This window comes from Lygodium microphyllum, chromosome 6 (assembly GCF_053477565.2).
Source record: "Lygodium microphyllum isolate KBCC chromosome 6, Lygodium_microphyllum_v1.1.10, whole genome shotgun sequence".
Classification (NCBI taxonomy): Eukaryota; Viridiplantae; Streptophyta; class Polypodiopsida; order Schizaeales; family Lygodiaceae; genus Lygodium; species Lygodium microphyllum.
Genome location: NC_141140.1, coordinates 11,155,808 through 11,176,515, shown reverse-complemented (window position 1 = coordinate 11,176,515; position 20,708 = coordinate 11,155,808). Strand labels below are relative to the sequence as shown.

The following is a 20,708-nucleotide window of genomic DNA, read 5'->3' as shown; positions in this document are numbered from 1 at the left end:
GCATTATGGATCGGGTGGCAGGGAGTCATGGGAGGCTGAGTTTGTAAGTATTATTTGATTTTTTTAAAATTAAATTTTGTAATTTGTTTCACTTCATTATGTAGTGTGTTTTAATACATTGTATGTTCAAATTGTTTTGTAGTATCATATCATTGGTAGGATGCCTACTCCTAGAGAGGTAGGCTACCATTGAGGTCATAACTGGGCGTCCACTTGGCAGCATTTCTACGAAGAGGGACTCATCACGGAGGAGCAATATAATCGCGCCATGAGGATTCCACCACCAGAAGAGGTATGTTTTATTTTTTACATGAAAAGTATAGATAACTCTAATTTATTATTTGTAATGGTATTTATATACCTTAATCCTTTGTGTAGGCGAACCCTGATGCAGTTGAGGATAGCGAAGGGGGACTAGCAGTAGCGGTGGCGGCACATGCAACGGTGGTGGTAGTGATGATGATGCCTCTTCTGAGGAGATATAGAGGAGCCCTATGCATGCATGCCTCCCCTTGGCTTGTAATTTTCATTTTTGATATGTATTACTTTCAGCTAGTGCTTGCGACCATGACCATGCTTGAGGTCACAAGCACTAGAACTCATAATGTAAAAACGTTTCATCTATATATATGAAATTTCGTGTTCTGCATACATTGTTTTGTTTTCAGTATCCAATCTTCGAAATAATCTTTCTCTGTTTTTCCTAAGCATACAATTTGATGTTGATGGGGGAAAAAAAACCAAAGAGCATGTGGCTTGCAAAGCCACATGCTTTTTGGTTTTTTTTTCATACCTCTGTTTTGCGCATCTATCAGCGCGTCTAAATTGCAGGATAAATGTACGTCTATTCTCGTCAAAAACTTGTAGAGTAAACACTTTTTTAGATACGTAGATACACGCGTCTATAGATGCACAATATGAATATATCTACTTTTTTATAAATATGATTATATATTTACGTAGCGTGTCTATATCCGCGTCTACATGGGCGTGTAGCTTTGACTATAAGCGCACTTTTAGACGCGATATTGTAGACGCAGGAGTAGACACGGTAATAAACGCGCCTGACATTTTTTATCACAGTTCAAATATTGCGTCTACAAGCGCGTCTATGGAGCCTTTTTGTTGTAGTGATGGATTCTTCCTTGAAGGCCATGCTTGGCTAGTTTGGTAAAATAACGACTCCATGCATATTGCGGTACACCAAAGAATAGCATTTTCTCAACATACAAGTGAAAAAAAATAGAGACATTTTGACCATTAAATTGTTTTAATTCCCACCCAACTTCCTCTAGGGCCTTGATAGCTGTGGAATCAATCTTCTCTTTGTCTTGCCTTTGTTGTTGTTGTTGTAACTTTTGGATTTGTTGTAATTCCTGAGTCTGTTGCAATATACGCACCAACTTTTGCAGAGTATCTCTTGAAGAATCCCCCATCTTGGAGTTCTCTTGCACCGACCTTCACATCGAACTCACCAATATTGTCACAGCGCGTAGGGTTGAAGGTCACCAGATAAGAGAAGGGTTGAAGGTTTCAAGCCAAGTTCTTGAAAATGTTGATAGAGCTTCCAACTACATATTCTTAGCAAAGATCACAAGAGTTTTAACTCGTAAGTTCTAACTCAAATCAAGATTATTTTCTTAACTGTAAGAGCAATCACCAATTATAAAATCAAGTACAATATTCTTTCGTGTATCATAAACAACTCTGCATCCCATCATTCATACATAATTCCATAGCATGAATCAACTTTGCATGATTACATTGAATGTAGATTGTTAAGGACAAAATCTTATGAGTCAATTACAAGGCTTGTAGGGCAAAGAGACTTACTTCAAGAGAGCTTCAAATTGAGTTCCTGATAAGGATAAGTTAGCACAACCAAGAAATAAGAGAAAAAGCTCCTCTTAATTCAACTCAAAGCATCTATGAATGATCTACAAACCTTGCCCTACCATAGGGGAAAATAATACTTGCATATTTTGACAAGATGTCTTCTTTAGAGTAAGAAATGAATTAAAAAAACAATGCTATAGCTAATTCTCTAAATGTGGCTGAAGATATCAACCCCAGATCTTCCCAAATATATTCTAAAATTCATCTCTGCTGATGATAACATAAACTTTCCCTAACACGATGTTGGTGCGTTTGCTATCAAGAGTCCACCATGAGGGAAAGAGATAGCAGGGTGAAGGTAGATTCAGGGAGAGGAGTAGACAAAAGAGAAGGGGTTCGAAGAAATTGAAGACATAGAGGAATACTCCAAAAAATAATTAGAAAATGTAGAAGAATACTAACAACGATGAAGCATGTCAATTTCTTTCAGCATTATGAGAATATATAACTCTAATAGACAAAAACGTGTACAAATAAGACCTTCCTCTATGTTGTTAAAATCGCCAATCTGATACTTCCATTGGCTCTGAAAGGGGGGGTAAAATACCAACACACCTTGCCAGAATTTTGTCAGATCACTCCTTATTCATATTTCCCTTTGGAGTGCTGTTCACATCCTGAAAATAGCGATCGCGCATCGCGTGATTTCATCAATCTCTCTTTTTACATAAAATCCTCTCAAATTGGCTAAAAGCTACATGCTTTTTTTTACATGTCATCCTAATCTAGAAGTTGTCTACAGTTTTAATTTTTGAACTATGGACACTAACACTAATGTCTAAAATGGCATTAGCTCTCTAAATCAATAAGAAAGCCACACTCTAGATTTTTTTTACACGATGTGTGTGCAGTGGTATGACACCATAACTCTAGATTTTGCTTAGCTGTCTCTGCAGGTGGCACCCTCATGGATGTTACTCCGAGATATACCACCCTTGCAGGTACACCAGATATATAGTGGTCTCTTAGTTATACCAAGGAGCATGGTCGTAGGTGGGAGAGGCCGCACCTTAGACTTACCTTAGTAGGATATGGATACCTCATAAATGAGAAAACTTGTGCTATAATCATGAATAATGAGGGAAGGAGAGTGATGGCTCACATGAGAGAGTTATATCAATTAGCATTAAGGCACAATGTTTTAGACCGATAGAAGAATATACTGAAGGGAAGCAAGGACTTTGTAGTGGCATCTTTGTATGAGGAGTTTCTAGTACCTATGACGATAAAGAGGTTTTCTACTAGGTGAATGATGGATTGTATACGTGCATACATGTCATATAAACAATTAGACGTATGCAAGACAATCAAAAGAGTCTTCTCAAAGCTCGAGTAATTGGACATAGAGGATTGGCAGAGACTCAAGGAGGAAGTCATGAACTCTCCAAGATGATGGCAAGACCAACAATGGGAGGCAAGGAGGGCACAATTGGAGGAAGGAGTCGTGCATCATTTGGGGAGTGATAGCCATTGGACTTATTTGGAGAAATTTGTCAGTTTTCTTTTGGTTCTTCTCACTTTCTTATTTGGAATATCAATTGTACTAACAACCTTATTTCTAACAATGCTACTTTATTTTCTTTATAGCACTCCATCACAAACTGTGATCCTACAGGTTTGGAGATGCGATATGCAGAGAGAGATGGTCTCACTGCACTTATCAATAGATTGTATACATGCAACGGCCCACTAAGTCAATCATCTTTCTTGTTTGTAATCATTAGTTTCTTTGTGATGCATTACATATTGTGGATTAATGTCTAGTTGTTTATTTTGCAGAGCCCATTCGATGCTCCATTGTGTCGGGATGAGCTTTCGGATGGTGAGGAGTTGTAGCATGCGCTTGGATTCGTGAAGCACAAATTATTTCCCTTTTTGCTCTTGTGATCCATGCAAGCTTCTTTCATGTAGCACTCCTTCGATATATTTCTCATCCTTTGTATAAAATCGCATTTTGTGATATTTATAGATGCATTTCCATGTTTGTTTTGGACTCTCTTCTCCATGGTTGCATGTAGTTTTATGAGTTGTCATCATTAGCCTTAACTTATTTTATGAGTTATTAGTCTTGTAGTTTTATGTAGTTTTTGCACTTGTCTTAATGACGATTGTATTCTCAATATGTACTTGTTTTATAGAATATTATTCAGTACATGGTGTTGAGGACTGGCAAGCTGCCCTGCCATCAAAATTTTTTTGCCTCTACAACCATCACTATTTGTGTTGCTAATTTAGTGCACGAGTTACTATCTAAGTCGGTATATGCATTGGAAAGCATCACTATTTACGTCGCTATATCTATGTTACTATTAGCATCACAAAAGTGATGCAAATAGTGACACAAATTTCAATGCTAATTGCGACAGATCTATAGAGATATCTATACTGATGCTTTTAGCAATGGCAGTGGTAGAATTTTTTATAGATATTTGCATCACTCTAAACATTGGTATGTAGTTGTATCTTATAGTGAGCCATGAAGCAGTTAGTGTGTGGCAAGAAATTTTACCCCATTTTGGTTTTGATGAAGAGAACAACTTTAGTATGCACTTTTGCGTATCTGGTGAAGTTTTTGCATGCGGGAGGCTTAGGCAAATGGCTCTCCAAACCCTCAAAGTTGTAGCCCTCTAAGCTATGTGAGGCAAGGATCAAACTTTAAAAAAAAGGGGGTTACCATGCTGCTCACTTGTTGTATAATTGATCGAAAACATTATGAGTACTATCGTATCTTCTCCTGTTTAAATCTCATAATGTAATGTGCTTTGGTTCATGTGATTCATGTGCTTGTGTGTGTAATACTATTTGCCTAATAGACTCCATATATGAGCTATTCTAGGTTTTCAAGGGATAGTAGCTCTGCCACTGAAGGTGCCGACGATATTGCTTATATAAACAAAAGCGTTAAACCTACGAATCTTCAAGGCTTATTTCGGTGAAAAGCCGTGACAATCCGATGATTTTCCAATTGCGAATACATCGAGACGAATGTCGGAACTTCTTTTTCATGTGGATGTGATTAAACTAATGCTTGATCAAAAATACGTTTTTATTATATCTATATATTTCTATTGCATGTCAGAATTGACGAGTTTATCAGCATGCAATCATGCATCATATTTGGATAATTGTGTTTTCATTTCAGCAAGTCATGAGCCACTCGTTGTTAAAAAGTACAAAGAGCATGTATATCAATTAATGTAGGTCCAGTAGCAGTCACCATAGCCATCGGCCATGGATGGCATCAGTAGATGGATGCAGTTGGACTTGACATCATGGTCTATACAGAAGTCTCTCTGACATTTTCCATATATCCTTCTTTTGAGCCGATAAAATGGCCCTTGTCACTGATATTTCGTATTAACTTCCGGCGAGGGTTTATTTGCGAATAGAGGCCAGCGATGGCACAGCTAGGGTGGTTTATTTGCGAATAGAGGCCGGCGATGGCAGAGCTAGGGGTTGTTATAACTGTTTCTTTTGGGTGGGAAGCTAGGTAGTGCGTGCAGTGCATAATGGAGTTGAGATATGGAAAGCTAAGGATATTGCAGGGATGGATCAATGGAAAGCTGGTTAGTTGATAGAACGACAGTTGGCTCGAATTTGGCCTTGGGTGCCCGTGAGGGGGTGGAGGTTGCCCATTCTGATCATGGCGGTGGTAAAGGCGTTGAAGAAGGCGGCTTGGTTGGACGCGAAGGAGGTCACAAGGGAGCTTGTGGAGCTGCCCGGTGTGGAATATAGCACCTGCTTCATCAATGGAGTACGTAGATACCAGACCTTTAAGCTTTTGAAGAGGGTCTTTTCCTTAACGGGATCAGATCTATGTGTGTTTTTGAAGAGGGTCTTGTGAGTGTGCAATTCATTTTATCGTATTTTATTAATGTCGGCGATTAGAAAACGACCTCTTCAAATATGTGAAGCGTTTTAATACAAGTTTTACCTGATCGGAGTTGAGGAGGCCCAGATGGCCAACCAAGTTGGCGTAGTAGCGGCTGTCGAAGGTGGTGGGCGTGTGCACATCCAACGGCGCCAGGTTGTTGTCGCCACCGCTAGCCGGGCAGCCGGTCGCCAGCTGGACTCGGTAGGTCGCGTTGAGCGTGGGGTCTGGCGCCCCGCTCCCTGATTGGTTGTACAGCCTGGCTCGGAAGCTGACGCACCGGGCTTGCCCGAAAGTGTGCGCCCCTAATATTGCAAACATTGGATTTAGTTCACGACGAAGGTACATATAAATTCTGTCTCTCTCTCTTTCGAGTTTGATCCTTTCATATATCACTTAAAAACGTTAGACGATAGTATACCTTTGCAAAATGGAAGAACTCAAACAACATTCAACAAATACTATACTAATTATTCTGATCGTGAGTCCTTCCCCGCCCCCGCCCCCGCCCCCTTTCCTTGACGTGCATGGCAAGAAACACAGGCTCACCTGATAAGGCAACGAGGTCCTGCACAGAGAGACCCTGCGCTTGAAACTTCGTTATCAGCTCGCTCAAGTTGGAGGCTGGCGATGGGAGATTGGTGTTAGCCCCAGAGAAGCTCGCTGTCGTGGAGTCCCTTCGTCCTAGCAGCACAGTCCAGCTGGGCCCGTTTGACTGCCACGCATTGCAACATGATTGCATCATCGTATAATTGCTGTCGATACAGTTAGCAGAACCATACAGAAGCAATGACATTACACTGGGCTTGATATGCATGTATAGAATGATATGGGCGCGTGATGGTTATAAAATTGTAAAATGACTCTCATGTTTGACCCGTGTCAGCATTGACGTAATTGCAACGTACCAGCACTACGCCGTCTCTCGCCGCCAGCGCAAGAATGTCAGCACATGAGACGACCCCCTTGCACGCGGCCTCCACCTGGGTCTTAATACTATCTATCACCTCGAAACCTCGCACGGAGTTAAAGTTGGGGTTAGCTGTCTTCTCTCCCTTGAAGGTTGGCGTGTCATCCAGTAAGATGGAAGCGTCGCATGCCTGACGTCGTAAATGAGCACGTAATTGCAGGCGTCAGCCAAATTTCCTACTATAGTATCTCTAAGCAGAATTCTTATTATATGAGAGAGAACGAGTGATTGGCATCATCACTTATAAGTTGATCGAGTAGTTACGGCTATGAACTATTATATCCCTATTATTGTGAGAATATCAGACGATAATGGCGCTCTATCAGCGATTCAAACAGTTGATAAATCGCATGGTATATTCATTTACTAGCTTATTTGCAAACGAGACGTACAGAATTTCTTTGTCATTAGCCACTATATATAGTTATGCCAAGTACGATTGATTGGCTACTAGATAATGAGTTTTTAACAGCCCCTGATTATCCCCACTGTTGTGGATCGATTCGCAACCTTTGTGCAACTGGAATCGTACTATTGTTTCTCAATGGTTACGAGCCATAGTTCCCATGCTATTGTCTATTACCTCCCATATTTCCCGTGCTATTGTTGATTGGCAGTTATAATGTGAACTATAATTGTGACCATACTTCTTCCTACATGCACGATAATATACTGTAATTGTTATATACAACGATGGATTAGCAGAGTTCCGTAGCTAATATATAGTACTTGGACAAAGCAGTCGTGGAAGAACAAGCGCAAAATGGATGCAGCAAGGCGAGCCTCCTTTTGGACGGCCTGGGCCATGACGTCCCGAACGATGGTGGGCACATTGGGGCATGTTTTGCTGTAGAAGTTGGCGGTCAATTTGGACCGCACAGAGCAGCACGCGTTCAAGGAAACTAAAATAATCAGCAAGAGGACGAGCTGATCATGCGCACTAGCCTTGCGAGCCATTAAGTTCTTGCAATTTGATACGAACCCACCGATTATAGCTGATGTGAGGTCTGATGAACTAGCTAAACAATCGGCTAGATGGTCTAAATCAGCTTGCAGGTTGACACTGACGAAAGAGCGTACAGTAGTACTGTGCTTATATAGATAGAAGAGAGGGAGAAAGAGTCGTGGAAATGCGCGTTAGTTATCCGACTGAGAGACCCTGTTTTCAACGAATATCTAAAAGCAGATGTAGACATGTCCCCATTATGCAGTTCTTTTGTTGACTTTATCCATCCTTTCTACATAACCCCATAATGTCCCTTTAGACACTTCAAGGTGCTTCCCTCACATTAAAGGTGGTGGAGCTAGAATTTCAAGCATTTTTGCTTGTTTTCCAATCAATTTCATAATATTTTCGCTAGTTTTCATCACGGACAATTACAGCTTGAAGGAATATTTTGAAACTCTATCGATACACTAAGGGATGGTATTCTATAAACATAGACTCTCACATCGTTATCCATAGAGGGGATTAAAATTGTCAATGAAGTGATTAAAATTGTCAATGAAGTTTATTGGTGGTGTGCTTTCCACAAGGTAAGTAAAATTGACTTGGCTCTATTAAGTGTATCTAAAACCTCTACTTTTCTTGAATATTGCTTTAAGAAAGATTTAAGGCCAAATAACATGAGTCCCATGCGCTAGCCATGCTCTGCATCCATAGGCCACTTGCCACTCTCATAAACACCTCGAGCAATAAGATTAATCTCAGAACCATGATCGACTAAAGCGACCAAAGGAATCTGTTTCTCTCCAATCCTTACCACCGTCTCAGTGGTTGCTCTAGCCCAATGACTGTGTGAAAAATGGCTGCGAGGAATGAGGATAGGGGTTTCATCATCTTCATACTGCATAGGCTGAACTATTTTCTCCAAATGCGGATTGACAGAAGCATTCTCAACCATCACTGCATCATCATGCTCTTCCCCAAGAGCTCCATGCCATAATCCCTGTAAAGCAGGTCCTTCCATCGCATGTCGTTTCCTTCGCAAAAGATCCTGCATCTGATCCTGTATTTCTCTTCTAGCAATCCCAAGAGCTTCTCCAACAGTAAAAGTGACTTCACTATTCAAAATTCTTTCATGAAAAATCTTACTCATATCCGTCTGCATATCAAGGTCTGACAAGAGCTTGAATCCTGGCTCCTTTCTTGGTTGCTTCTTCTCTTTCATTTGCTTGTCTCCCATAGGTTGTTCAGGAGCTGGAGAACTCGTCATAGGTGGAGCTATAACAGGTGGTGAAACAAAGTCACCCCCTCTAGTCTTTTTGGAGGTGCTGAGACCCTCCTCATCTCTTCTTCTTTTTTCCTCAACCATGGCATCTAAACCCTGTGTTTTCGCCATATAAGCAAAAATAGAATACCTGTCAATAGGAGAATCCCATCCCATTTCTCCTTGAATGCTGGAGCCCACACAAGTCATAGTGAATGCCTGAACTTTCCCTCTTCTCGCTATCTCCAAGGCAGAAGACCATAAAGCAGAGTCTCCATTTGATTTCTGCTCAAGCTGGACTCCATAAGCTGAAGCATCTCCTCTAACACTCACATAAGCTGATCGCGCAGCCATATCATCAACAAGCTTCTTCATGCCTCCCTTACCAAAGTTCGTGTCAAGAGGAGCACCAGTCTCTATCAGCCATATCTTCCCATCTTGTCCCCAGAACACTACATTCTTCTTACGCGCTTCCTGAAAAGCATCGCAATCTCTGCAGTGTTGGTGCTCTGTACTATCGCACCAAATACATCGTCTCCCTTTTCTTTGGCCAGCTGGAAAAGCAGTCGTTGGAGCAGGTGCTACAGCAGGTAGTGACATAAGTTGCTCTTTTAACTTTCCAACTTCATCTTTGACTGCCTCTATCGTCAAATCTGCCAAGCCTTTAATAACATCATCTACGGATAAGGGCACTGGAGCAGTAGAAACTGGTGGATTTACAACAGGAGGAGTAGGCTTAGGCATAGAACTTGCAGCAGGGGTAGAAGAAGAGGTCTCCAAGGATTTTTCAGAAGCAGATCCTGTATTACGATGCAATCGTACTCTCCTGCGCTGCTTCTTAACAAGAGCATTCACAGCATCAATGACATGTCTCCACTCGGTCTTTAAACCTGAATTGGTAGCTTGATCTTCCAAAAGATCATCCAACTTTTTCTGTAAATCAGCATCAGCAGCTTGTAAAAATAATTCCACTTTCTGCATCTCCAAAGCTTGCTGCTCAGTTCCATCCAACTGATCATAGCGGCTCTCAAACTCTCGCAGAAGGGCGGTAACTGAAAGTCCCTTATTAGGCATAGAAACCCATGCTAAGAAATTCTTGCGGTTCATAAGACCTGTATCCTCCAGGAAATATTCATCTTTTAATGCCTTCTTAAACTCTGCCCAACCAGCATGTGTTCCTTGAATTTCTGAAATTCGGACTTCAAGAGCGCGCACCACGATCTGCAAGAAGTAGCGGCTCCAAACATCTTGAGAAACCCCAAACAACTTCATATTTTCTTCATACAAATGCAGGTAAGTTGACACTTGTTGGCCATTGAACTGCTTCATCTCCTGTTGGACAGCTTTCAAGGCATCCATGGCATCACTATCACGTTTTGCGTGAGCTTGCTGCTGCATATAGGTTGTAAATGACTGAAACAGGTTCTTCATGACATTGTCATCTCTCATCTCTTCTTGCGAGTCTCCCATCTTGCTCAAAATTGACGCAGCACTTTCACGTCGGGTTCACCAGAAATGTCATAGATTTCGTGTAAGGGCTACTGAACACGGAGTTCAAGTTGCAACAAGGAAAGAGGCTAACAAGAAGAAATCAAATTTTTGATGCCAAAGTTCACTATATTCCTTGTCAAGTAAATTACATGAGGTCCATGTTCAAAAAAATCTGTAGTATCTCATAACCAGTTTTGCATTCAGGTGTTTGAAGACAGTTATGCCATTGGCACATAGGCTTGAAGAGTCTTGAAGAGTTCTGTTGGAAAGAGTTCTGCTGGGCAGCAATTCTGAGCCTTTTCTCGATCTAATCATTGAGCAATCAACCCATAAGTCTACCCAACATTTAGCACCAGTTCAAGGCTGTTCTCAGCATTCAAATTTCAGCAAGAGATTGCCACAGGAGAAGACAATAGCAGTGGACAGCAGAGAAGGGAACACCGTCAAAACAATGGAGTTCTGTGGGCAGCACTGCTCACTGTGCTAGTAGTATTGGCCTGGGACATTGCTGTTTCAGCACTGTTTTAAGGATCAACAAGTGCAGTTCAGTTAGCTTAATCGTCTTCACTGTCAGTTATTCAAGCTTTTCCATCCTAACGTTGATGAAGGTGGTATTTTCATCAATCACACAGATGTAACACACCGTTTCCCAGGATTCCACAGCACTGAACCAAACATATTGGCAGTGGTGAAGTCTTCAGAATGGTTTTCAATGCCAGCATTCGTAGTTCAGATATTCTAGGATGTTTCCGCATTTCAACAAAGTTTAAAATTCCAATTAGTCGACTCTGGTATCTTTTGCGTGACTTCGAAATGCTGAAAGTGATACCTATAATCCTTAGCAATGATTCTGTTATTACCACATGCTCATGGGAAGACACATGCTTTATGAACTGTAAGTGCAAAGTCACTGCCGTGTTTGCGAGCTGCTCAAAACCATCCAAAGTAAGCCAACGTCTGACGCTCTTCCAAGATAGAGCATTCTCTGCAATCTGTAAAGCCTTTGCAGCTAGATCAATAGAAATTCAGTGAGGACGATGACGACAGCATGTGCAGAGAACTCGTCGGTATATTGTGAATCTATGATGAGATGACAAGGACGACTGAGGATGATGGGACAGATCAGGTAAGACGCCATCGGCAGTCATTGATAGTCTTCATCCTCCTATCTGAGCTGCAGCATGTAGCTTATACCAAGCTCATAGACCCAAGCATGTCGTAGCTTGAAGAACTTTGATTCTGCGCTCAATTTCAGGCCCTCATCGAGCTTTAGAGAGTAACGAATAGACCCTTGCAAATCTCCCTTTAGCCTTTGCAATCGACCTCTATAAAAAACTTAGGAAGAAGCTGTCTGGATACATCTTTTCTAACGTACAGAGAACCCATTGTGCTGATTGAACATGATGCTGCCGTTCCTGAGGGATTGAGAATAACGCTGGCAGGATGACATGGTAGGATAGCAACCAAAACCCAGATACAGATGCCCGCCTCTTGGAATTGATAGTCTGCCTATAACAAGCTTGCTCTGGTTGAACTATATATGATCTCCCCTTTCATAGTAGGCTGAGGCCCTTCTACTTTTGTAGCCGTAGTAGTCGTACCTCAGGATGTAGATTGGTGACGACCTTCCTCCCTCGACCAGGGCTCCTCCTCTTCCATGTATCAGAAGATCATCAACACTCAGATAAGATACAAGTGGCACTGGGCATGAAGTTCAAGAATCAGCTTCCTTCCCATGGTTTCCTGCTTCCCATCGATTCAACTCGTAAGAATCATGAGTCAGGGCTAAGCCTCCCCGCAGCAACACTCCATCTTCGTCTACTTTTTCCATTAATAGCCCTCCCTCCCCAATCTCAACATAGCATTCGTAAGACTATTCTGAGAATGCAAAGCTTTTTATCTTTCCCTCCAACTTTCAAAGCAGAAAGCCTAACCCATCTCTTTACACTTGTTCTAAACACTTGTCTCTTATCTCCCTCAAGATTGTTTTGATAGAGAGAATAGAACCAATCTCCCTCCGGTATGCAAGATAGACCAGCACATTCTATGTGTTATGCTCATGGGCATCCATCACAAAGAACAAGATCTTTCCCCATCTCCACATTCAGCATGAGCTTCAAATGATGAACAGCTAACCACTTCTTCGCAGCATCCACATCGAATTCCCGAGCCTTCCTTCGATTCCACGATATCCTGCACTTTTCTTGGAATTCATAATTGTAATTGACAACATAATATTACTCTTTGGCATCACTTTTTCATATTTTTCTATCACACATACAACATGCATACAAACTGAAACACACACAAACACACACACACTAGTGGAATATATACATTGGATGAGGGTACTGAAAGGACAGGAAGATAATGCAGCAATCACACATAATGAATCACACGCGAAAAGATAACACAGATGCACAACAAAAATGGAGGTGTTTACTGTTCGGATGCGCAGCAGCACGACAACGGGTAAGAAGTTCTCCCATTCATTCACTCTTTATCCAAGTTTACTCTTTATCTTGGATAGTGTTTGTGGAGGCACTAGAAGTAGGGCAGAGTGAAAATCTCAGATTGTTGTGAGATTTAGTGTCTGAGTAGAGCAGTGTATATTTTGCAAACAAGCCCTTTAGGTCTTTCCCATAGTTTTTTTGGGCGTTTCAGGCCATTTCAGGCCCCATTTAGAGTTGCAAGGTTGCAGAAAATAGTTTCAAGGTATACTATGATTTCGGATATATTGACCAAAAGTGGGTGCACGTGTTACATATTTTGAATTTGTAATTTTTGGGGTGTTTGACAGGAAGAAACATAAGGTTTATCTGCAAAAAAACTGCATATTACATGTAATATTGAGCAATCAGTGATGAAAAAGGTTGCTTGGTGTATTAATGTGTACTTGTTCACTACAACAAAAAGACTCCATAGACGCACTTGTAGACGCAATATTTGAATCGTGAAAAAAAATGTCGGGCGCGTTTATTAACGCGTCTATTTCCGCATCTACAAAATCGCGTCTAAAAGCGCGCTTATGATCAGAGTTACACGCACACTTAGTCGCGCATATAGATGCACGTGTAAATTCACTACGTAAATATATAATCATATTTATAAAAAAGTGGATATATTCATATTGTGTGTCTATACACGCATGTATCTACGCGTCTAAAACCGCATTTACTCTGAAATTTTTTGACGAGAATAGACGCGCATTTATCCTGCAATTTAGACGCGTTGATAGACGCACAAAACAGAGGTATAAAAAAAAAACCAGAGAGCATGTGGCTTTGCAAGCCACATGCTCTCTGGTTTTTTTCCCCCCATCAACATCAAATTGTATGCTTAGGGAAAACAAAGAAAGATTATTTCGAAGATTGGATACTGAAAACAAAACAATGTATGTAGCACACGAAATTTCATATATATAGATGAAACGTTTTTACATTATGCGTTCTAGTGCTTGTGACGTCATGGTTGCAAGCACTAGCTGAAAGTAATACATATCAAAAATGAAAATTACAAGCCAAGGGGAGGCATGCATGCATGGGGCTCCTCTATATCTCCTAAGAAGAGGCATCATCATCGCTACCACCACCGCTTCCTGTGCCGCTGCTGTTGCCGCCATCGCTACTGCTAGTCCCCCCTTCGCTATCCTCAACTACATCAGGGTTCGCCTACACAAAGGATTAAGGTATATAAATATCATTACAAACAATAAATTAGAGTTATCTATACTTTTCATGTAAAAAATAAAACATACCTCTTCTGGTGGTGGAATCCTCATGGCGCGATTAAATTGCTCCTCCGTGATGAGTCCCTCCTTGTAGAAATGTTGCCAAGTGGACGCCTGGTTATGACCTTGATTGTAGCCTACCTCTCTAGGAGTAGGCATCCTACCAACGATATGATACTATAAAACAATTTGAACATACAACGTATTAAAACACACTACATAATGAAGTGAAACAAATTACAAAATTTAATTTTTTTAAAAAATCAAATAATACTTACAAACTCAGCCTCCCATGACTCCCTGCCACCCGATCCATAATGCGACGATCCCATGGCTGCCATCTGGATACGTCGCGCCTTTGCATGCTGGCGACTTGTCATTTTCTCTGCTGCTCTCTTCTTGGCCTCTTTCCACTCCTTGCAGTGGCAATTGGGTGGTTGGCCATATCCAAGGCGCCCCTGCTCTTGTCTTCGCAATGACTCCTTGGCGCGCGTCATAAGGTGAGACCTCTTGTTATGAAGCACGTCTCTCACCTTTGACCGTCCCCAATCATCTGAGAATCGTGAATTCTCAGGATTAGGGTACCTTTTATGTACTGCCCGCATCACCTCTTACCACAAACCATTTTTTTGGTGCTTGAAGGGAATCATGTAATCTTTATATGTGGCATGCATGACACTCCTCAAGTAGGCTATCACTTCCCTCCCCTCAAAGTCATGCAAGATACCACTAACATCAGTGATAGAGTAGTACGTTTGTGGAGGCTCACCTCTCTCATTTTTCGGTGAGGGTGATCGAGAGCCACCACCTAGGCAACCCCCACAAAGCCGTCGACCTCCTTGTCCTCCCGCACCACTCTCCCTCCTCTCTTGACGTGCACTACCCTCTACCTCACTTGATACACGTGCTTCTACAGATGCACGTGCTTCGGCCAATCCATGTACCTTAGCTGATCCCTGTGTAGGCAAAGATGTGATAGGTGTCCCAGACATCACATTGAAAACCTCCTCTGTAGTGGAAGGGCGACCAAGATAATTGGTCATCTCCCCCATGAATTACTCCTTGTTGAATGGGGTGCTGGAGGATCCAGGATTCCACATCTACACAAGAAAAATCGTATTACCCTGTGCAGATAAAACATATTACATGCAGCATCTATACCTGCATCTCTGTGCACGTCTATACCTGCGTCTCTGTGAGCGTCTGTCAGCGCGTCTCTGTGGGCGTCTATCAACGCATCTATTTCCGCGTCTATAGCTGTGTCTACACTGTCATCTAGACGCGCTGACAGACACGCACAGTCGCACCATTTCTTCTCAAACTTGCTTTAAAAACAAAGCTAAAAAACCTCCATAGATGACAAGATCCAGCATGTGAAGAGAGAGAAGAGAGAGACAAACAAACAGAGAAAGCAAACAAGATTGAGAGAGAGAAGAAGAACTCATCTTCTTTGCTTGTTCCAATGGGTGGCGGCTAGGTTGCAAGCTCCTTGTCCTCCTTCTCCCTTCCCTTGGTAAGTTGCTTGAATCTTGTTCTCTTCCTTGCTATTTGGCTCTTGTTCTTTACTCTTTGGCTCTTCTGTCCTCCTGTCCTCTTTTTACTCTTATTTCCTTGCCTCATTATCTTCATGAAGTGATAGATAGACACGAGTAGTGATGTTGAGTTGATAGACATAAATTTTTGTATACTTGCGTGGCACGTCTGTAAGCGCTTGTAATTGTGCGTGTATATGTGTAGATAATTCCTGTTACATGCGCTTACAGACGCGCAGGAACAATTTAAGAAATCAATGCATGCATTTAGGGAATCAATTGACTTATGTGGTGAAATATATAATAAAGCTTGAGGATAAGAGATAACACATTGGCAAGTCAATTGGCACATATGTAGTGACTTACTAGACCATTCCACTTACAATTGCATGCAAGTATCAATAGGTGGATAAAGCACGAATGGTTTTTAGCTAGAGAGAGATAATGCAATGAAGATGTACATGAAAGAGATAGAGAAAGGCATATTATCCATCAATCAATCAAAGATATGTACATGAAGTGACTTGATATAGTAATTAAAGTATCGTCATTTTTAGGATGCTCCATTGACTTCTGCAAGTTTCTATAACCTTGAAGTAGAATATAGCCAACCACACTGTCCATGGAAGGAAAACTTGGCCTCATCAAATTAACCAAGTTAATTTACTTATACATTTCATAGATAAGAGATTTGTAGTTGGCTTGTTGGTATTAGTCACCAACAAGTGGACACACTGGCTAAAGATGATGAAAAGAGGACATGTGCACATTGGTTAATGTGGTCCACCTTATCTAAAATTATATGTGAGCTATAAGTGCACCTTGACATGATTGGAATAGCTTGCATATGCACAAGCCAACTGATTTACATCAATCTACTCATGCTATGAATTGGCATGCATGGCTACGTTAAGTGCACAACATTAAATGAGACATGTGAGTGTATTGATCAGTTCTCTCTCTCTCTCTCTCTCTCTCTCTCTCTATGTATATATATATATATATATTGCAAATACACAAGTCAACCTTTGATTTATATATACATCCAATCATCATGCCCTATCCAATCACATTTGTATAGGGCATGATTGGATGTATATAGGGCATGAAATCACATATATGTAATTAGCTTTGAATAATTGGATGTATATTTGTAATACTCAGAAAGAAGTAAAGTTGGTAATGTATATCATGTTCTATGCATGTATATGCCCTATACATGTATATCATGTCGTATATACATGTACATCATGTCCGTATGATCCTATACATGTATATCATGTCCTAGCGTATGATCCAGGTGTAATTATGTCTTATATACATCCAATCATGCCCTATCCAATCATGCCCTATTCAAAAAAATACTAGCTGTTAAGAGGTTTGATCATATTCATGGACTTTATGAGAAATGAAAAATATGTGCATTTATTTTTGCATCTATAAGCACGTTTATCAGCGCAAATATATAGACGTGTTTTTTATACTAGTGTGAATAGACAGGCTGATACACGCGCTTATCAACGCGCCAGCTTTTTCGCATGTATAATGCGCATCTATAGGGCCTTTCTCTTGTAGTGGTTGTGAAAGGTTGGAAAAGACTAGCTTGCTATATTGTATCATTTTTTATGATAATGGAAGAGAACAGTGGAAATCTCATTATTAAGAAGCTCGACAAGAAAAACTTTTCTTCATGGAAGTTCTGTGTGACGAACTTTCTCGTTGGAAAGGGCCTTTATGAGTTTGTTTCAGGTGAAGAAAAACAGCTAGAGCTGAGCATCCCTCCAACTGCAGATGAATTAAAGGCATGGAAAGAATGGAATGCAAAAGACAAAAAGGTGATATGTTGGCTATCTCTAATCATTGATAATACTATGCTGGGACATATCAGGAATGTAAAAACTTCACATGCAACTTGGACAATTTTTGAGAACATGTTTTAGTAAATACAAAAGGCACGAAAGATTCAACTCAAGCAAGAGTTGAATACCTTAAAGAAAGGGAAAATGTCTGTCAATGAGTATATTTTGAAGGTGAGAAGCATTGCAGATGCTTTAGCAATGATTGATGCAATGCCTGATGAGGATGATTTGGTTTTATCCACTTTGAGTGCCATTAATCATGAGAAGGTATGAAAATCATTTGTCACTTCTATATATGAACGAAAGCCATTTTCAAATTTTGATGAGCTAGTCTCTCTCATGATTATTGAAGAGATCAATATGTAGGGTGACTCAACTAAAAGAAATGGTGAACAAGTCCAAGAAATTGACTCAAGTTCAGGAAGGGGATGCGGTAGATTCCCTTCGAGAGGTAGTGGTATGGAATATGCTGGCAATAACCAACAAAATATGTTAAATCAGCAATTTGATGAAATGTATGTTTCAAGAGGCCGAGGAAACTTTTGAGATAGAGGGGAGCTCTAGAGAAAGAGGTGGATAGTAAAAAATAGGTTCTGGAAATTATGTTATTGTTTGCCATAATTGTGGCAAAATAGGTCATATTGCAGCCCATTGTTATGCTAAGAATGATAATATTCGCAGTGGTAAATTGCAGCAAGGAAACTATGCATCATGTTCATGACAAAATGAAGATCAAAATGAGTGTTTGTTTATTATGCGGCATATGATGAATGCAGTTACAAAAAAGGGGACATATGATGATGTATGATATGTCGATTTAGGTGCATCTAATCCTATGACCAGTCATGTTGAATAGTTTAGAGAAATGTAGGACTTATAAAATCCAGCTTATGTGCAGACAAGTAATGATTCATGCCACCCAATTTCACACATTAAAAAGGTTCCCTTGTCCTTGCACGATGGCTAGACAAAGAGTCTGACAGACGTATTACATGTGCCATCAATCACAAAGAATCTAGTGTCTACTGGCCAAATGGTAGAGCAAGGGTTACAAGTTTGATGCAATGCGCTGTGTATGCTAAAGGAAAAGAAGTGGTTGCATACATTGAAATGTGGCATAAACATATTGGACATGTAAATGTGCAAAGGCTGAAATTAATGCAATCCAAAGGATTGGTTACGTGGTTGCCTTCTTTTAGACTTGCAGAATTTTATAAAGTGTGTGAAGCATGCCAGTTTGATAAGCACGTGAGACAATCCTTTTCGCATGATAGAGGACTAAGTAGAAATATACTTGATGTAGTGCATATAGATGTTTGGGGGCCTACACAGAATGTATCTCTTGGTGGTAGCAAATACTTTGTCACATTTATTTATAATTGTTCAAGAAAACTATGGGTATATTTCATGAAGGAAAAAAGTGATATATCTGAGCACTTTAAATCTTTCAAGGCAATTGTTGAAACAGAGACAGGCTTGAAAGTTAAGTGCTTGAGATCAGATGGAGGGGGAGAGTACCTCTCTAATTATTTTAGTGGCTTCTTGAGGACTCATGTGATAAAGAGAAAATTTACTTGCATGTATATCCCATAACAAAATGGGGTTGCAAAAAGAAAAAATAGGCATATTGTAGAAGTGGCATATGCATTGATTGGCTGAAAAGAATGTGCGAAAACATTTTTGGTCTGAAGCTATCCATACTTCTCTCTATATTATGAATAGAACTCCCACAACTGCAGTTCATGGAATGACTCCTGAAGAATGCTTTACATGCAAGAAGCCGGATGTATGACACTTGAAGGTATTTGGCTGTGTTGCATACGTTCATGTGCCATATGCACTACAAAAGAAGCTTGATCCAAAGGCTGAAAAATGTATTTTCATTGGATACTCTTTATAGAAAAAAGGGTATCGTTGTTATAACCCTCTCACAGGTGAGTTTAGAGTGAGCAGGGATGTTATTTTTTATGAGATGAGCAATTGGTATGCACCTACTACTGGTGATGTATTAGATGATGATAATTATCATGATAGCTATGTGGAGAAAGAAAAGAAAGAATCATGGAGTACTCTTAGTAGACCAGAAACATCATTTGGTACTACACCTACAATGAGTCCTTAGTCTGGGAGACTAAGAAATAGCCCCACATCTTCAGATGAATCTATAAGTGTTGCAGGAAAAGAAAAAGGAAAGAAGAAAGTGTCAGATGGTAATGATGCATCTATTAGTCATTTGAGACTTGATGGAGATTCTAGCGGTTCAAAGAGTTTGGATGATGAGCTTGGTATTCCTTCAGCAAGAACGCTAGATGTACAAAGAGCACATAGTAATGTAAAGGCTCCACTAAGTGATCTAGTGGTACGCAGATCTAGCAGGGTCAAATACCCTATTAAAATATTTGGTTTTGAAGGTTATGTAGCTCACCATTATGCTTATATGGTGAAGATAATTGAGCATGTTGAGCCCACTTGTTTTGAGGATGTTGTTGGTCATGCTCATTGGGATGTAGCAACGGATGAGGAGTTGGCTACATTAGAAGCCAATAAGACTTGGAATTTGGTACCTCTACCTAAGGGTAAGAAAGCTATTGGTTGTAAGTGGGTTTATAAAGTCAAGCATAATGCAGATAGTTATGTTAGTACGTATAAGGCTAAGCTGGTTGCAAAATGCTACGCTCAAACACATGGCATAGATTATGAAGAGGCATTCAATCCAATTGCTAGGATGGAAACTGTTAGATGTGTGATTGCCTTGGTAGCCGCAAAAGGTTGAAGTTTGTAGCAAATGGATGCTAAGAATACCTTCTTGCATGGTGAATTGCAAAAAAAAGTGTATATGGAATAGCTAACAGGTTATGAGGATTTAGAACATCCCACATATGTGTGTAGGTTAAAGAAGGCACTCTAGGGTCTAAAGTAAGCACCTAGAGCATGGTCTGACAAGATTGGAGAGTATCTTGTCAATATTAGATTTTGTAATTCTGATTCTAATCACTCACTTTATGTGAGAAGGGGAGATGCAGGTTTGGTCATCATAGTCATCTATGTGGATGACTTGATTATTACAAGTGATAGTGACAATGGGATTGCTAAAGTTAAGGACTTCTTGAAGAAGAAGTTTGAGATGATTGGATGAGCTAAGATACTTT

General features: G+C 40.5%; 1 protein-coding gene across 1 annotated transcript; it reads right to left on the bottom strand.

Moving 5' to 3' along the window:
* Positions 1-5,083: 5,083 nt before the first annotated feature.
* Positions 5,084-7,780, bottom strand: LOC148034307 (peroxidase A2-like). Its single transcript, XM_087680505.1, has 5 exons — positions 7,467-7,780; positions 6,676-6,867; positions 6,317-6,482; positions 5,831-6,072; positions 5,084-5,634 (listed from the first exon to the last, which is right to left on the bottom strand). Exons 1-5 carry the CDS (start codon positions 7,692-7,694, stop codon positions 5,464-5,466), a joined length of 999 nt encoding a protein of 332 aa, XP_087536631.1. The 5' UTR covers positions 7,695-7,780; the 3' UTR covers positions 5,084-5,463.
* Between the last annotated feature and the right edge of the window lie 12,928 nt (positions 7,781-20,708).